The sequence below is a fragment of the Coloeus monedula genome, assembly GCF_965178545.1.
Source record: "Coloeus monedula genome assembly, chromosome: 2".
Lineage (NCBI taxonomy): Eukaryota > Metazoa > Chordata > Aves > Passeriformes > Corvidae > Coloeus > Coloeus monedula.
In genome coordinates, this window is record NC_138782.1 from 82,745,543 (window position 1) to 82,760,511 (window position 14,969).

Here is a 14,969-nt window from a genome sequence, read left to right on the forward strand (position 1 = left end):
TGGTTTATTATATTCAGTGTCAGCATCATAGATGCTCCTAGCCTTGTTTCTATATTGATTATATCACATATGCAGATATTTATGGGGGAGGTATTTATCTTTAATGTACATGGAAGCTATTAAAAAACATGGAGATTTAAAATCTTCATTTAGGTATTCAGGTATTTTTTTTTGTTTAAAAGAATAAGAACAATGCATTTATACTTTTTTTATAGTTTGCTATACTTTGGGGATCACCAGATGTGTAAACTTATTTTTCTGTCTCATAAAACTCATAATTCCACTTCTAGCACATTGTTAGAGATCCTGAAGAGCTAAGAAAGGAACTTGAAAGGCAGTTGGAAGCTTGGCAGACACAACAGCCTGGAACTCCAGAGGAGGTTTGTGACCTCATTTGAATATAAAACTGTCATAATAATCCTTCATTGCATTATTTCATCTTCTTTTACTGCTAAAACATTGAGGAATCCAAGCAGGCTGGAATCTAAATACTCAAAATCACATGATTTAGATACTATTTTTGTTGTTACGTTTAACTTACTCTGAAAAAAAAATTATATTATTCTTGAAGCAGGATGATGTTTCAGATCTTGTTTTGAATGTGAATGCAGATTGTCATATAAGACACCCTCAGTTTTAGCTGGTTACTGCCCTCCCCTCACTGCCTTCACCTTAGTGCACTGAGGTTTGGTTTCTTTCTTCAGACAGTGGTCTCCAACTTTTTTTTTTCATAATGCATTTTAATTTCTTTGTGTGATGTTGTAGGAGAAGGAAGCAGCGCAGTTGTGGCAGAGGTATTTAGTACTGACAGCTCCTCTGTCACAGCAGCTTTGTGAACAGCTGCGACTCATACTGGAACCCACTCAGGCCGCCAAGCTGAAGTAAGTTGGGTCTTTCTGAGGCTTCTGATTTCTTCAAACTGATGGGTTTAGGGTGCTTTAGCCTCTGTAAAACTGCAGCTTTATGTTGTTCTTGTGTTACAGTAATGATTCCTGTTTGCAAATGCCTTCAATTTCCTTGTATGGGAACATTAGGTTATTTTATGAAATGCAAATATGATATAGTAGTAGGCACCCATCCTGAGGATACTTCCTCCTACTTTTTTTTCTCCTATGCAGCAGGTGATCAATCAACTTCACCATTTGAAGTGAAGTCAAAGATTATGTTAAAAGTCAAAATGTTTATGTTGTTTATAACGTTAAATGATTTAAGAGATACAGACTTGTTTCGAACTGGTGGAATCTAAATTCAAGGTCTGCCTTCCATTTTAGATACCTGGATGTACACTTCTTTTAAAAACACTGAATATCCATCTTACATTAAAAATGTGGGGATTTTTTTATCTATAACGAAATATAAGTGTTAAGATACTAATTTTGGATTTTTTGTACTTAAAAAAAAAATTTTATGTGGGGTATATGCTGCATAGGCCGTGGATTTCCAGAATGAGATATTTGCTGATAATCCCTGTCACTATGTCTTTTTTCTCAACTTTCAGAGGAGACTACAGAACAGGGAAGAGACTGAACATGCGCAAAGTGATCCCGTACATTGCCAGTCAGTTCCGAAAAGACAAGATCTGGCTGCGAAGGACCAAGCCCAGTAAACGACAGTACCAGATTTGCCTGGCTATTGATGATTCCTCTAGTATGATTGACAATCACTCTAAACAGGTAAAATAAAACCTCAGGAGAAGTATGGAGAAACTGCCTGTCATTGATGAGTGTGGCAGTTGCTGACTTGTTTCATACAGGGCTGGTGGCTGCTGGAAAGTCTGACTGATAATTCCAGAGCAGCTATTTTTACAGTCCATGTGCTTGAACTCTTGTCACTTCATACCTAAGAGATTTATTAACAGAAGATCAGTGAAAACTAGCTGAAAGGATTGAGCTGTTGTTTGTTAGACAGAGGTGTACATATCCCACTGTAAAATTACTTTCTGTAGCCTACAAAAGGCTGAAACTTCCTTATCTGGCAGTTCATTGGAGCACTAAATATTCATTCATCCTAGCCCACTTGTAGGGTTTTTATTAATTGAAATGGTGTGTTTCCTTCTAAACAGTTACTTATTTATTTCTTATTAGCTTGCATAAAGGCTAATGTATTATTTATTACTTATTAGCCTGTATGAAGTGGTGTCTCTAAATCAATCAGCTGAAGCCCTCAAGCAGAGCTAGTGTATCTTTACTGCACTGACTGTCTTACATAAGACAGGCAAAAAGATAGGCAGTCTCTTCAATTGTTTTTCTAGATGAAGAAAAATAATTTAAATAACATTCTTCATATTTAGTATTGGGCTTTGAGTAAAACACTGAATATGCTATTTTTGATGTAACTTTTTTCTTTAATAGCTTGCTTATGAATCCCTAGCAGTTATTGGAAATGCTCTGACTCTTCTAGAAGTGGGACAAATTGCTGTGTGTAGGTGAGTTTATTTGAAATCTTGACTTTTCTTCAGTACTTCAGAGCAGAATGTAAAGACCAGTTTCATGCTGTAATTTTCTCTTCTTTTCTAAAGCTTTGGAGAGACTGTTCAGCTGCTGCACCCATTCCATGAGCAGTTCAGTGACCAGTCAGGGACACAGATATTGCGTCTTTGCAAGTTTCAGCAGAAGAAAACAAAAATAGCTCAGGTACACAAGAATCCCTCGAGGGCAACAGGTTTGCCTATCTTTTCCAGACAAGATATCAGCAGCTTCATGGTTTCATGATCACTTTGTAACACTTACTACTTTTTTGTATTTGAGAGTCTGATAGCAGGTTAGATACAAAGAAATAGTGGTCATAATTTTGTAACAGGAAGAGTGTTTTCTCACTTCTAGTTCTGATTAACACCACTTTGAAGCATTCACCTTTCTCTGTATTGGGTCTTCAAAAGTATTTTGGGTACAAGCTATTGAGTACCCCAATGCCAAATCCCATCAAAGTTTGTGAGACTTTAGGAGAATTCCATGCCATGGATTCCACTGTAGTATTAGAAGGAAGAGCTTTAAGTTTGTCAGACTTGACTGATTCCTGAAAAAAATAATTCCCTGTAGTAAATTACATAAATATAGTAAACTATTAAAATGGGCATATAGGAATACAGATACGGAGAGCTGAAAAGTTTTCTTCTTTTAGGAAGGTTTTTGCAGTCTTACCCTTCCAGGCTTCAGTAAGATTTTCTGTTGATATTAAATGGAAACAGAGGAGACCCAAATAGTCAGCAGTAATCTTATAAACCAAAATTGGAAGGATTTGACTGTTGATGTTCTTAATTTTAATGGGGAATATGAAACTGGATAATTCTGTTTCAAGTTGAAGCCAAAGAAGTTCAGCCTAGAAATTGTGATTCTAGGTGATGCCATTAATCTCTTTAGCAGTGTACTGTTTTGATGGCTTTTCTAGCAGTGGAAAAAAATTAAATCCTGTTTGAAGGCTTCTCTGAAGATTCTTTAGTTCAAAAGTACTTCATAAATTTCAAGCAGGAGTTAATACAGGAGAATGCCAAGAACTGTATCTGTGTTAGGTGGTCAGACTGTCTTAGCATTTAAAATAGAGAAAGGTGTTCTTTAGAAATGTTTTCATTATTATTATTTTTATGATGAAATCACTTAATTTTCTTATTGATTTCTTCTGCAGTTTCTAGAATCATCAGCAAATATGTTTGCTGCAGCACAGCAGTTGTCTCAAAATATTAGTCCGGGTGAGTTTTTTTTGTGTTACTGTGCTTGTTGCCCTGGCAGCAGAATGCTTACTACAGTCCTGAAGTAGGATCCTGCCAGGAAGGCTCCTAGCACTGAAACATCACTTGCACTAGGGCTTTAAGTTTTGCTTTGTCAAAAGCAATGTTTGCTTGAAATTTAGCTCAAAACCTGAGACACCTACTTGATATTTGTCAATAATTCACTAGAATTTTGTGTAAGACTTTTTTAAAAGGCACGCCTTACCTGTCTCCCTTTACCTCATGCTTGCAGACTGTGTTACAGCCTAGGCTGTGCCAGCTTGGAGCATTGTCCAGCTTCATAGGGACCCTGATTCTAGACACTTCTGCTCCTGCTTGAGAGCTTGAGTTCTCTAGATATCCAGAAGCACACCGCTCTGAGGAGGGAATTTGCCTCCTTCCTGCCTTTCACTGTCCTGCAGCTTTAGATCACAAGCTGCTTGAATTTCCCAGAACAGCTGGAAGACTGCTTGCCTTGTGTCTGACCCATAGTTAGTCTAAAAGATTGTTTTGTGATAGCTAAAAGCTTGTCATGGTGGCAACAGTATTTTTTATAAGTTCTCGTTGAAGTACTCCAAGATATGGACAATCTGGGATTTATAATCCACAGCTGCTTTGCAACAGGGTGGCCAGGGTGTCAGAATATTCTGAGGAGGAGCAGCATCCAGTTCTGTTAAACTAGACAGGGATGCAGCAGCAATCAGCTCCTTAGGATTAGAGAGCTGGCAAGAGAAAAGGCCATAGGATCCTTCACCTCTTTCTGTAAAAAGACAAAGCCCTGTCACATTTGGGGCCTGTCTGCAGAAGTGTGTTCTGCATCCCTCTGTAACAATTAGGGCTTGCATTCCTGACTGTAATTACTGTGGTTTTATGTGTAATTAAAGAGTGACAGATGCATAACTTAGAATGTACCTGCAGAAGGATGTATCTTGACTCTGGAGGCAACTTGAGTCAAGTAAGATGTCTCCAGACATGGTTGGTGCTGAGGAACCCAGCATGGGTGCTGTGTCTGATGTTTCAGGAGGTTTACTTCAAAATAGCTGGACCGCCTTGACTGTGCCTCTGAGCCTATCTTTTGATTTAGTTTCTTCCAAAAATAACCCATTTTGGGCAGCCCGGGATTGTTCTCTGATGGAAGCCAAGCCTGTTAAAGTGGGGACAACAGAGAAAAGCCTACAGATGGACCCATAGGTGCCTCTTCTAGAGGAACAGATTTGAGCTCCATTTCATTGAAGCAGCTGGTGCTCTCCTGAGCTGGGGGCTGGACTCTTGTCAGTATTCAACCCCTAGGCATGAAAGACAAGTCCGTGACTAAGTCTGCTTGGTATTTTCCATGACTTTCATCCTTGATTATAGTACTGATGGATGGTACGAGTCATCTGTGTGTTGTGGGTGTCACCACCCCCTTACCCCATTATTTTCAATGGTATCACACACTACTCTCTTTCTTGACCTACGAGTAACAGCAGCTTAATGTTAAGTTACATAATTCTATTTGATTAAGAGTTAATTTCCTTAGGAATACCCCTTTTTCCATTGTATCCACAGGGCAAACAGCAAAATAGGGGGGGTGGCCTTTTAAATGGATTACTCTGAACTCACTGGAATTTTAATGTTCTTTGTGCTCAGAAACGGCACAGCTGCTTCTGATTGTATCTGATGGAAGAGGCCTTTTCTTGGAAGGCAAGGAACGGGTGACAGCAGCAGTTCAAGCAGCTCGGAATGCCAATATCTTTGTTATTTTCGTAGTGTTGGACAATCCTAATTCCCGGGTAAGTGAACAAGTATTCAGCTGCAGTGAATGAGAAACCGATACAGATCTTTTTCTTGTCTTTTGTAATGTCATACAGCTACCTTATCTTTTGTAGTGGTCAGAGATACTGAACCCAATTGCAGTTTTTCACGTCTGTCAGATCTACCATTTCTTCCTACTGTGCTTCTTATCTTTTGTATTTAAAAAAAAATCTCGGCTAGCATGCCACAGAAAGGCTAAATAAGAGCTCCCATCTTCAAACAGAATGGCTGTAGCTCTGGGCCACCAGGGAAGCAGCTGGCAAGTTGACAGATTTGGAGTTTGAGAGATGCTTTGTTCCATCTCAGCTCTGATTCAACTTGATAATTTCTGACAGCAGTCTCCAATTGACATGACAGCTGGAGCCAGTATGAGATTAAACATTAGACAGAAGGGAGTATGTGAGAGTTATTTAATGCCTCAGTTGGGAAATCTGAGTCCTGCATCTGGTAATGGGGGAAGAAAACTTAAATATCTTTGGATGGGAAGCTGAAATATCTGGGAGTGTTTCAGGAAGACTCTGTAGTGCAGTAAGTGAGCAAACATAAGCCTGGTAGTGAATTATGTGGTAAAGACTCCAATTTTGTGGTTCATGTTTTCTTCCTGTATCTTTATTTTTGCATACAAAACACATCTGCTATATTTATTGTTGAAAAACCAACAGTTCTCCTGCTGACGAACTGCTGCAAGGTTCCAATGAAACCTGGCTGTAGTATCAAGTGAAAATTCTGGGTGCTTTTCATAAGTTTTTTTTTCCAGGGAGAAAAAGATGTTTTCCATAAGCTTTATTTATTTCTGAGCTGCTACACTGAGCAACTAAGAAGTTACTTTACAAGAAGCACAGCTGGAGTTTAATCTGATTTTTGTCTTTGTAGTATCTGTTGAAATACTATGAACTTTATAAAGAATCTTTTAATAGAGCACTGCACAAATACGAGTTGAACTCAGCAGTAAAGAGCTTACAGACTCTCTTGGGAAGGCATCAAATTAATAGAACTAAAGTGCCAACAATAAAATCATAAAATGCTAAGAGAAGACAGAATTTATTTACAGAATTTGCAGAAGCTTCAGCTTAGTCTCTTCTAGCCTGTAATTCATGGATTAGTACACTTTTATCTAAAAGGGCAAAAGCATTTAACTGATTTATGTTCAGCTTCTGATCTGATTTACCACTGAACACTTACAGCTTTTAATCTTAAAAGTATTTTATTAACTTTTAATCTAACGGGGGAGAATTAGAAGTACTTAGAAAACAGGGTAAATTCTATCAGTGATCATAGAATATGTGTCTCATTTAGTAGTAACATCAGTACTTTTTTACAGGATTCTATTTTGGACATTAAAGTACCCATATTCAAAGGACCTGGAGAACTGCCTGAAATCAGGTCTTACATGGAAGAATTCCCGTTCCCGTTCTACATGATCCTTAGAGATGTGAATGCGCTCCCAGAAACTCTGAGTGATGCCCTCAGACAGTGGTTTGAACTGGTGACTGCCTCTGACACTCTTTAGACTTTGGAGACAAGGTCAGGACCTGATTGCTGCTGCTGAACCGCTGAAATACAAGAAACTGCATTTCACGGGAGGGGTCACAAGGCTCTCCTAACTGGGATTATCCTGTGGGAGCTGCCCTGGGGCAGAGACTGTGTAAGAACAGAATGGTTTGTGTGCATCCCCCTAGGAGTGTCAGAGGACAATTATGCAATGGTGAGATTGCCTCCTGGTATTCCCACAAGTAATGTAAAACCTGTCTCAACTCCTCTTGTAATAACTTATTACCTTAAAAAAAAAAAAAAAAGCATTTGTAATATTAACAGAGGTAAAATTATTTCTGCTGCTCTCTCCGTGCTGCTGTAAGTAAAACCAGTCTTGCTCCTGGAAAAGCATTTTTGCTTTACTAGTTGAGGTGTCTTGCAAATAAAGCCTTCTTTAGCACCACATAGAGGTGCCTCTGGGAAGGAGTGGGGAGCAGGGGCGGCAGATGGTTTTGAACAACCAAAAAATAAGTACTTGAATACTTGAAACTATTCTGCGGTTTTAACACTTTTTTTTTAATTATTTCTGATTTTTGCCTGACGATACCAGCAGGGACTTTTCCGAATCATGTCATATTCTGATCCCTGCCTTACCAGTTTACACTGTGGAGTTTACCCCTGTCCGAGGCAGGCGTTGGGGATGTTTCATAAATCCGGTGTCTTAGAGCATGGACGGGATTTTTCATTGCAAAAGCTATGCATCTTGTATCGTCTGTAGTAATAAAGAGAGGTACCGCTCTTTGTAATTACGACGTCTGTGCCTTGAATTGATCAAAGCTTAAATAAAGCGACGGACGGTGCCCCTGCCGGCACTCCTGGGACGGCGCAGGAAATGGCGGCCTTGGCCCCGCCCGCGCGGGGCGGGCTCGGCGGCCCCGTGGCGGGGCAGAGGCGGAGCCGCGTCATGGCCGCCGGGCGCGTCCCCCCGGGCGCGCTTACCCTCAAGCAGGTACGGGTGGGCTGGGGGGCTCGGGAAAACTGCGTCCTGTAGGTACGACGGGGAACTCGGTGGTTGTTTAAATATCCCTCGAAGCAGAGCCGCCGAGGGTGCAGCTGGCAGCACTGTCCTGGGGCAGCGGGCAGACTTCCCTCTCTCCTTGCCAGTTCCTGAGGCGGCAGCAGGTCCTTCAGTTGTACCGCAAGATCCTGCGGGCTATCCGGGAGGTTCCTGCTGAGCAGGATCGCCGCTACTTAAAGGACTGGGCCAGGGAGGAATTCAGGAGAAATAAGGATGCTACAGAAGAGGTGAGGATCGGGAACCCGCAACTCTGATGGCCTGCCCTCGGGAATGGTCACTGCCATGTCCTGTCCTGTGTCTCGGGGGTTTGTTTTGTAGGCGTCGCTTCCAGACTGGTGAGAAGACTCCAGTCCTCTGCTTCCTAGTTCTTCCTTTTTCTAGCCAGGGCCCAAGTAATGGTGGCTGAGTTATGCAAAGCCTTGGAGTCCTTAGATAATGTTGAGAGAAACACCCACCTGCTCTGTAAAACCCATCTCCATCATATCTGTGTGCAGTTCTCATTACTGAGCTTGCAAAGGCAGTACATACGGAAGCATAAAGGAAACATTATTAGGAGTTTGAATCCTGTTAAAAACTGCGTTTTAAAGCAAAGCCACAGGCAAAAATATCATTAAGGAACTAGAGGAAATTAATCAATTTATTTACCTGGTTTTTAACCACGTCAGAGACTGTAATGTTACATCACACAAAGAAGTAGATGACAGCAGTGCCAGTAAGAATTTTATGTATTTTAATGCATTAGAAGTCTGCGTGCTTGGGTGAAACCTGTGCTGTGTATGGGGGGGTGTTCAGTTCACTAGATTCCATTGTATTTTACAGGATGCAATCAGGATGATGATTACTCAGGGCAACATGCAACTTCAGGAACTTCAAAGAACACTTAAACTGGCAAAATCTTGATCTTAATTTTATTGACAGTTCGCTTTTCATCTGCTGCAAATAAGCACAGTGTTTTTTCCAGAATGTGGTTATAATGGCAGCTTTGCTGACAACCTGGTAATGTTTGAAGGAGGAATCTACTACAGCGGGGGTTTTGTTTTTTCCTCTTCCTCATCCACTTCTCAGTTTGGCTACCCTCAAAAGTGGAAATCACTTCGACACAAAGGACTTTAAAGATCTGCATGGATGATGTAGCATGTGCTGCAGGAAAAGCAGAAAGCACCAAAAATTACAACAGCTGTGTTAATGCTGGTGGAATGGAAAATAAATATATGCCAGATTATTTTGTCTGCTTTTTACTGTGATAACTGTAAGTGGTAATATTCACAATAACAGCTCTTCATGTACCATGCCAAGGATTTTCATCCAAACTTGTGATTAAAAGAAAGAACTGAGGATAAATAAATTAGCCCGGAACAAACATCATCTTAATTTTTTGTGTGTAGATGTTGATTTTCAATAGTAGCTGAATAAAACTTAAAAGGGGAGGTCTTTAAAATCTCCCATTTTCATATATAGTCCAAAACATTTATGACCAAGTACCTTCAAACTAGTATTTAGAAGTCAATATATAAGGAAGAATTAGAGGTAGAAAATACTAATTGCAAATGTTGTGGTTTGTTTATTCAAATGTTATACTTCTCCAATTGTTAGCTTGCAACTGTTCTTGCTTTCCTTGAGCTGCAGTGTATCTTTTTTTTTTTTCCCCATATAATTTAAAAATGCCTGGATGAGCTGGGGATTTTCTTCACGTAACCAGACAGGCAGCAGTAGATAAATGCGTGACTATTTTAGGTGGTGATTCCAAGACATGCAGGAACTCTTCCCTCTCCCACTCTGCTATTGTAGTTTCCTTAGGGAACACCCCTGCTTCCGAAGGTGGTTTGCTGCAGAGTTGCTGAGCTGGACAGACTGGCAGCAAATCCAGTAAATAGGTATCACCACTGGCACCAGGGAAAGGACAGGACAGTATTCCAGGATACAAGACAAAGACCCCAGCTGGAAGCAGGAACTGTGGTTCAGATTTGTATGGACTGAATCCTCTGAGCTTCAATCAGTCTGTGAAAAATATGTATGTAAAAATGCTTCATTAAAATTTTACATGTTGTTAACATTTTCTTGTAGAACACACTGACAGAACATTTGTGTGCTGGGGATTTATTTTTCATGTTTGGAGAAAGTTCTTCTTAGAAAGGGATTTTGACTGAACAAGCCATAACCAATGTTGGCTGTTACCACAGTAGCCTTTCAGCCAGTGCTTGGATTTCTGTTCCTTAATCAGGAGGCTTTACCCTGCTGCCTCATGACTGTGCTTTCCTTTTGGAACCCAGAGCCTGCATTACTCCTTTGACTCCCAGTTCGTACATTTCCAGGTTGTGGGCATGTAATCCAGAGCTAGGACTGACAGGCAGATGCTGACCTCTTCAGTGCTGCTGCCCTTCATCTCCACTGTTCCATGGGCTTGCCAAGATAATGTTGGCAGCCAGAAACCTTAAGGAGTCCAAGTACAGCCTGTAAGGGTAAGCAAATTTACCTGCAGAGAAAGGTAGGTAGATCATGCACGTGTTTTGAGAAGTCCTTCACAACTGTGAAGAAGGGAGGGGTATAGAAAGGAGTTAGCAGAAAATGCTTCCGTTTTACCATGCAGTCATTGGCTTCAGAGAACCTTTAAAATCAGTAACCTGCAGCCAGGTTACTGCCTTAAATTACTTGGTAATTACTTGGATTTACTTAGAAGTACTTGGACCTATGACTTTGGTAGTGTGGTGTGTATGGGAAGTAGAGCAGCTAAAGCTGCAGCCTCTCCTTGAGCTTGGCAAGCTCAGGAGTGTGTGTGTGATCAGTGCACAACTCAGCCCTGTGCCTGTAACTTCTGAAATGGGGGCCTGCACCAGCCAACAGACAGCACTCAGTCCCTGCAGCCTCCCTCAGCACAGATGGCAGACTCCATTTCCATGTTTTATAACCACAAACAAAAAGCTCAGAAGTTGAAAGTCCAATCTTCTGCTCCCCCTTCCAAGTCAAGCAAGGGGACTGTGTCAGTCTTCTCTGCCTAGAAAACGTTACACCACGCATTTCTGAGCAACACTTACTTTAATTGCTTGGCAAAACATTAGCTTCATCCAGGTGATACAAAACTTCAATAGCATGCTTCTGCATTCCTACTGTAGCTTAAACAAAACTGTAAACATACCAAAGTGTCTATAGTAGACTACAGAAGTCAGAGCAATAAAACCAGGATTTCCATAGCTGCAGATACACTTGTGATAGTGCAGTGATAGGAACTTTAAAAATATTGTTATATGACTTTTTTTGCTTTATTCATCTGCTAAGAAGACCAAAGCTTAATTACTAATAAGTGAATGGTGTTCTTCAACACTGTGAAGTATTTTGTATTGATTTTAGAACTCCTTAGTACAGAAAAAAAAGTCTTCTTCTCCTTGGCCTAACAGTACCATCCTGTGTTGGAACTGATTCTGAGCAGTTGTCCTGTGTTGGAACTGATTCTGAGCAGTTGTTCTATCATGATCTGGTAAGTAAACTTCTTTTCTAACAGAATTTGATGGTGCCTTCTCAGAGGTATAAGGAAGAAACTCTAAAGGGGTGAAGATGCAATGAGTTGCAGTGCCTCTGGATTATTTGGAGTCTGTCAGCATGGAAAGCATGGGTCAGTGGAAGTTCTGATTTTATAACAAAACATCAATAAAACCTTTAAAATGTTGAGTTCTGTTTTGTGGGACTGTTTGTCCTAAAACCTGTAGACTCGCCAGGACCTGGTCTCCATTTTAGAGATACAAGGGAAAAAAACAGAGGAATCATTTAGAAGTACAAAGGTAGACAGTCTGGACAAGGTGCCTGGGAAAAAATCCTGACTGTAGAAAAATAAACATTTGAATACAGGGAACCAAGCTTTCACTTCCTTAGATAAAGGACTTTTTCAAGCCTCTGCAATAGTAGAGAATTCAGCCATGTGCTGCTTGAAGGAAAAGATATTTATATAAAAATTACACCTAACAAATAGACCGCGCTTACAGTAAAATACTTGCCATCCATGCCCTAAACAAAAGTTCTCAGTCACATTACTGGAGTACAGCCCCAACAATAGTGTAACTACAAGGAGCTCTGCAACCAGGACACCTTAAAAATAAGACAAGTCTGATTTAACACTTGTTTTAGTAATGGAAAACCAAGAGGAAAGCAAAGTGGTAGCTGAAGCCTCTGTACCTAATGGGATGAGTCGCCTTAGCATCTCCCTCCATGGTTGCCTGCCGTCTCCCAGCTGGAAGCCTGCATCTGTCACGCACCCGGGCTTGTAACTGGAGTGGGTTCTTTAGCTTCTCTCCCCTGACTAGAGAGAGGCCCTGGGAGTATCTAAAATAGGATCAATAGCCCTTCCATCACTAAGTAATTCTGTCAAAAGCTTTCAAACATCCTGGATTTATTTCAGTACTGGTATCACCACACATTTCCATGTAGCATACAGTGGAACCCTCTAGCCTGTGTCCTGTGTGGAAGTAAGGGAATTCCCTTTTCAAAAAGCAGTTTTGGTTACTAATGCAGTTTGGTTTCAAGCAGCATCTGGAAAGTGAGAGTGCAATATTAACAGACTCTTGGAAATAATCTGCAGCATCTCTTTGTTATCAATAGAGTTTGCATATGAACTCTCCTCAGTTGTGGAGTTTCCAAAGTTATTTCTACTGAAAAAGAGTGTTTTGTTTGGATGTAACAGGCACTACAAATATCTATCAATATTCCAAATTCCCATATGGCAGGTTCCAGAATTAGTCCTGTTGCTTGATTACCTGCCTGGCAGAAGCTAGCTCTCTTTCTGCACCTTAGTCCTTAATTTGCAGAGCTCCTCTTCTAAGCATTTGATGTGCTCCTTGAGTGCAGCTTTGTCTTGCTGCGCTCTCTGGTTCGCTTGGCACCGGGCTTCTTCTATCTTCCGCTCGTACCACTTCTCCATCTGCGTGGACACGGCCTCAAAGAAGTACTGGGTAATCTCCAGAGCCTGGGAGGTGTCTCTGAGCGGAGGGGCAGGCGGGGCCGAGGGCTGCTGCTCCTGGCCAGGCTGTGCCCCGGTGTGGTGCAGAGCTTTGTGCCTCGACTGCCCGCTTTTGCTGGACTTCTTTGTCTGAGTTCCTTTGTCAATGAAGTAGCCGCTCTGCAGTTCAGTCTTTGCAGGTTCAGTCAATGGCTGCAAAGCAGCTTGAACTTTAACGTGTCTTAATTTGGAGCCCAAAAGCTCGGAGGAGGGTAGCTCCTGCTGGAACTTGTGGAACGTGCTGGCACTCACAGCTCTGTCCTTTGGCCTGACATCTTGAGAAGGGGCAGAAGAAGAAACTGGTCCGCCAGCCACTACCTGTTGCTCTGTACCTATAGAATAAATTATACACAATATATTAAGAAAAACTCTGGGCATTTATTTTAGCACTCAGAAGACCTCGGTGTTTGATGAATTATGTGGTTTTGTGTGTATGTTGTAGAGGCTTGTATTAATTTATCATATGTTCACAGTCAGGTGATGTAATAGAAGTCATTAAAAGAGAAAAGCTGGCCAAGGCAGGAAGGTGCTGCATTGCAGCTGTGGGGCTACAGATGGACAACAGGCAAAGGACATAAATATTAGGCAAAAATTCCTTACTGTGAGGGTGATGAGGCACTGGCACAGGTTGCCCAGAGTTGTGGATGCCCCATCCTCAGAAGTGTTTTCACTTTTGAGCCTTTTCCTCAAGGCCAGGCTGGATGTGGCTCTGAGCAACTTGGTATAGTGGAAAGTATAGTTGTCTCTGCCCATGGCAGGGGGGTTGGAACTAGATGATCTTTAGGGTCCCTACCAACCCAAACCATTCTGTGATTCTGTGACTTCACTGGAGGGACGTGTAACAAGTATCAGTCTAGACTTCCAAAGTAGGTTATGTCTGCTGATATTTATGAATTCCCTGCTTCTATAAAACTGGAAGTCCCAGTGATTTTGGAAAGGTCACACGTTGATGTTTTTGAACAGTTCCAATGCAGAACAGCTCACACTCAAGTACTGCAAGATCTCTTATGAGCCTTTCTAGTTTGATGGGGCATCCATGTCTGTTCACTTTGAGTAGTGTTTAGGGGACATATACATTGTATTTTAGAGAAGCCAGGGCTCTGACAGCATTCTACTTGGCTGTGGAGACCTGGCCGTTCTGCACATCTCTTTTTTTTTTTTTTCCCCTCACAAGCTTCCAGGGCCAAGAGTTATTCAAAGGACCAAAGGACTTTTGCTTCAAAGACACAGTGGAAGCATTAGGAAGAGTCAGTGGAATTCCACCCAGCCACATCTTAAAATATTCCCAGTGGCTGCCTTGTGTATTCAAATCCCAAGACATGAGGCATATGAATGGGGGAAAGCACACCACCAGAATTATGTGGTGTTACTAACGCAAGTATCCCTCAGTGAATGCGCTCGCCCTTGAATGGATATGACATCTAAGTACCTGACGTGGTTGTACCCAATGCTCCATCTTGTTTAACGCAAAAGTGTTGCCCAAAGCTTTGTTCTGGCATCTGGACTCTGCTCCTTCCCCCATCTTCCAAGAGGCTATTTGGAAGTGTGATATAGGAATGCTGGTGGGAGCCCTCTGACTGCAGCACAGGCTGGTTGGCTTTACAGTCCTTGGCACTGTGGGGGTTGTTGTCAGTATCCAGGGTCTCAGTGAGAGACTCACAAGTGGACAAAGTTGATTTTGGCCTTGATGACCTGGAATCTCCAGAAAGCTTGAGCTCCAGATTCTGAATCTTCAACAAGCACCAGGTCTTCAGCTCATCAACCAAGGAAATCTATCAGAAAGAGACCGTAAATTACATGATCCTATGATGAGATCCCATGGTTCCTGGGCTGCTGAGGACATGTGGCAGGGACAAAGAGAAGCATGCTGGGTATCTATGAGCTTAGACTCCCTATTCAGATGTACATGCTGCCACTGGGAATATTTAAAGGATTGC

General features: G+C 41.6%; 3 protein-coding genes across 3 annotated transcripts in view; 2 read left to right on the forward strand and 1 right to left on the reverse strand.

The window, feature by feature from the left end:
- Positions 1 to 7,755, forward strand: part of MDN1 (midasin AAA ATPase 1) — a gene marked incomplete at its 5' end in the record, with an annotated part of 93,899 nt that extends 86,144 nt beyond the window's left edge. The window contains 8 exons of the mRNA XM_082302889.1: positions 291 to 380; positions 766 to 881; positions 1,499 to 1,673; positions 2,352 to 2,425; positions 2,519 to 2,633; positions 3,622 to 3,685; positions 5,333 to 5,475; positions 6,819 to 7,755. Of these exons, the coding sequence (XP_082159015.1) occupies positions 291 to 380; positions 766 to 881; positions 1,499 to 1,673; positions 2,352 to 2,425; positions 2,519 to 2,633; positions 3,622 to 3,685; positions 5,333 to 5,475; positions 6,819 to 7,007 (966 nt within the window). The 3' untranslated portion in view covers positions 7,008 to 7,755. The remainder of the gene's footprint in view (positions 1 to 290; positions 381 to 765; positions 882 to 1,498; positions 1,674 to 2,351; positions 2,426 to 2,518; positions 2,634 to 3,621; positions 3,686 to 5,332; positions 5,476 to 6,818) is intronic.
- Positions 7,756 to 7,916: 161 nt separating this feature from the next.
- LYRM2 (LYR motif containing 2) lies at positions 7,917 to 9,270 on the forward strand. The gene is made up of 3 exons (XM_082302675.1): positions 7,917 to 7,979; positions 8,135 to 8,275; positions 8,868 to 9,270. The coding sequence occupies exons 1-3, from the start codon at positions 7,935 to 7,937 to the stop codon at positions 8,946 to 8,948; spliced, it is 267 nt and encodes an 88-aa protein (XP_082158801.1). The 5' UTR covers positions 7,917 to 7,934; the 3' UTR covers positions 8,949 to 9,270.
- Positions 9,271 to 12,804: 3,534 nt separating this feature from the next.
- ANKRD6 (ankyrin repeat domain 6) overlaps positions 12,805 to 14,969 on the reverse strand; it is a gene marked incomplete at both ends in the record, with an annotated part of 32,227 nt that continues 30,062 nt past the window's right edge. The window contains 2 exons of the mRNA XM_082302349.1: positions 12,805 to 13,364; positions 14,462 to 14,804. Of these exons, the coding sequence (XP_082158475.1) occupies positions 12,805 to 13,364; positions 14,462 to 14,804 (903 nt within the window). The remainder of the gene's footprint in view (positions 13,365 to 14,461; positions 14,805 to 14,969) is intronic.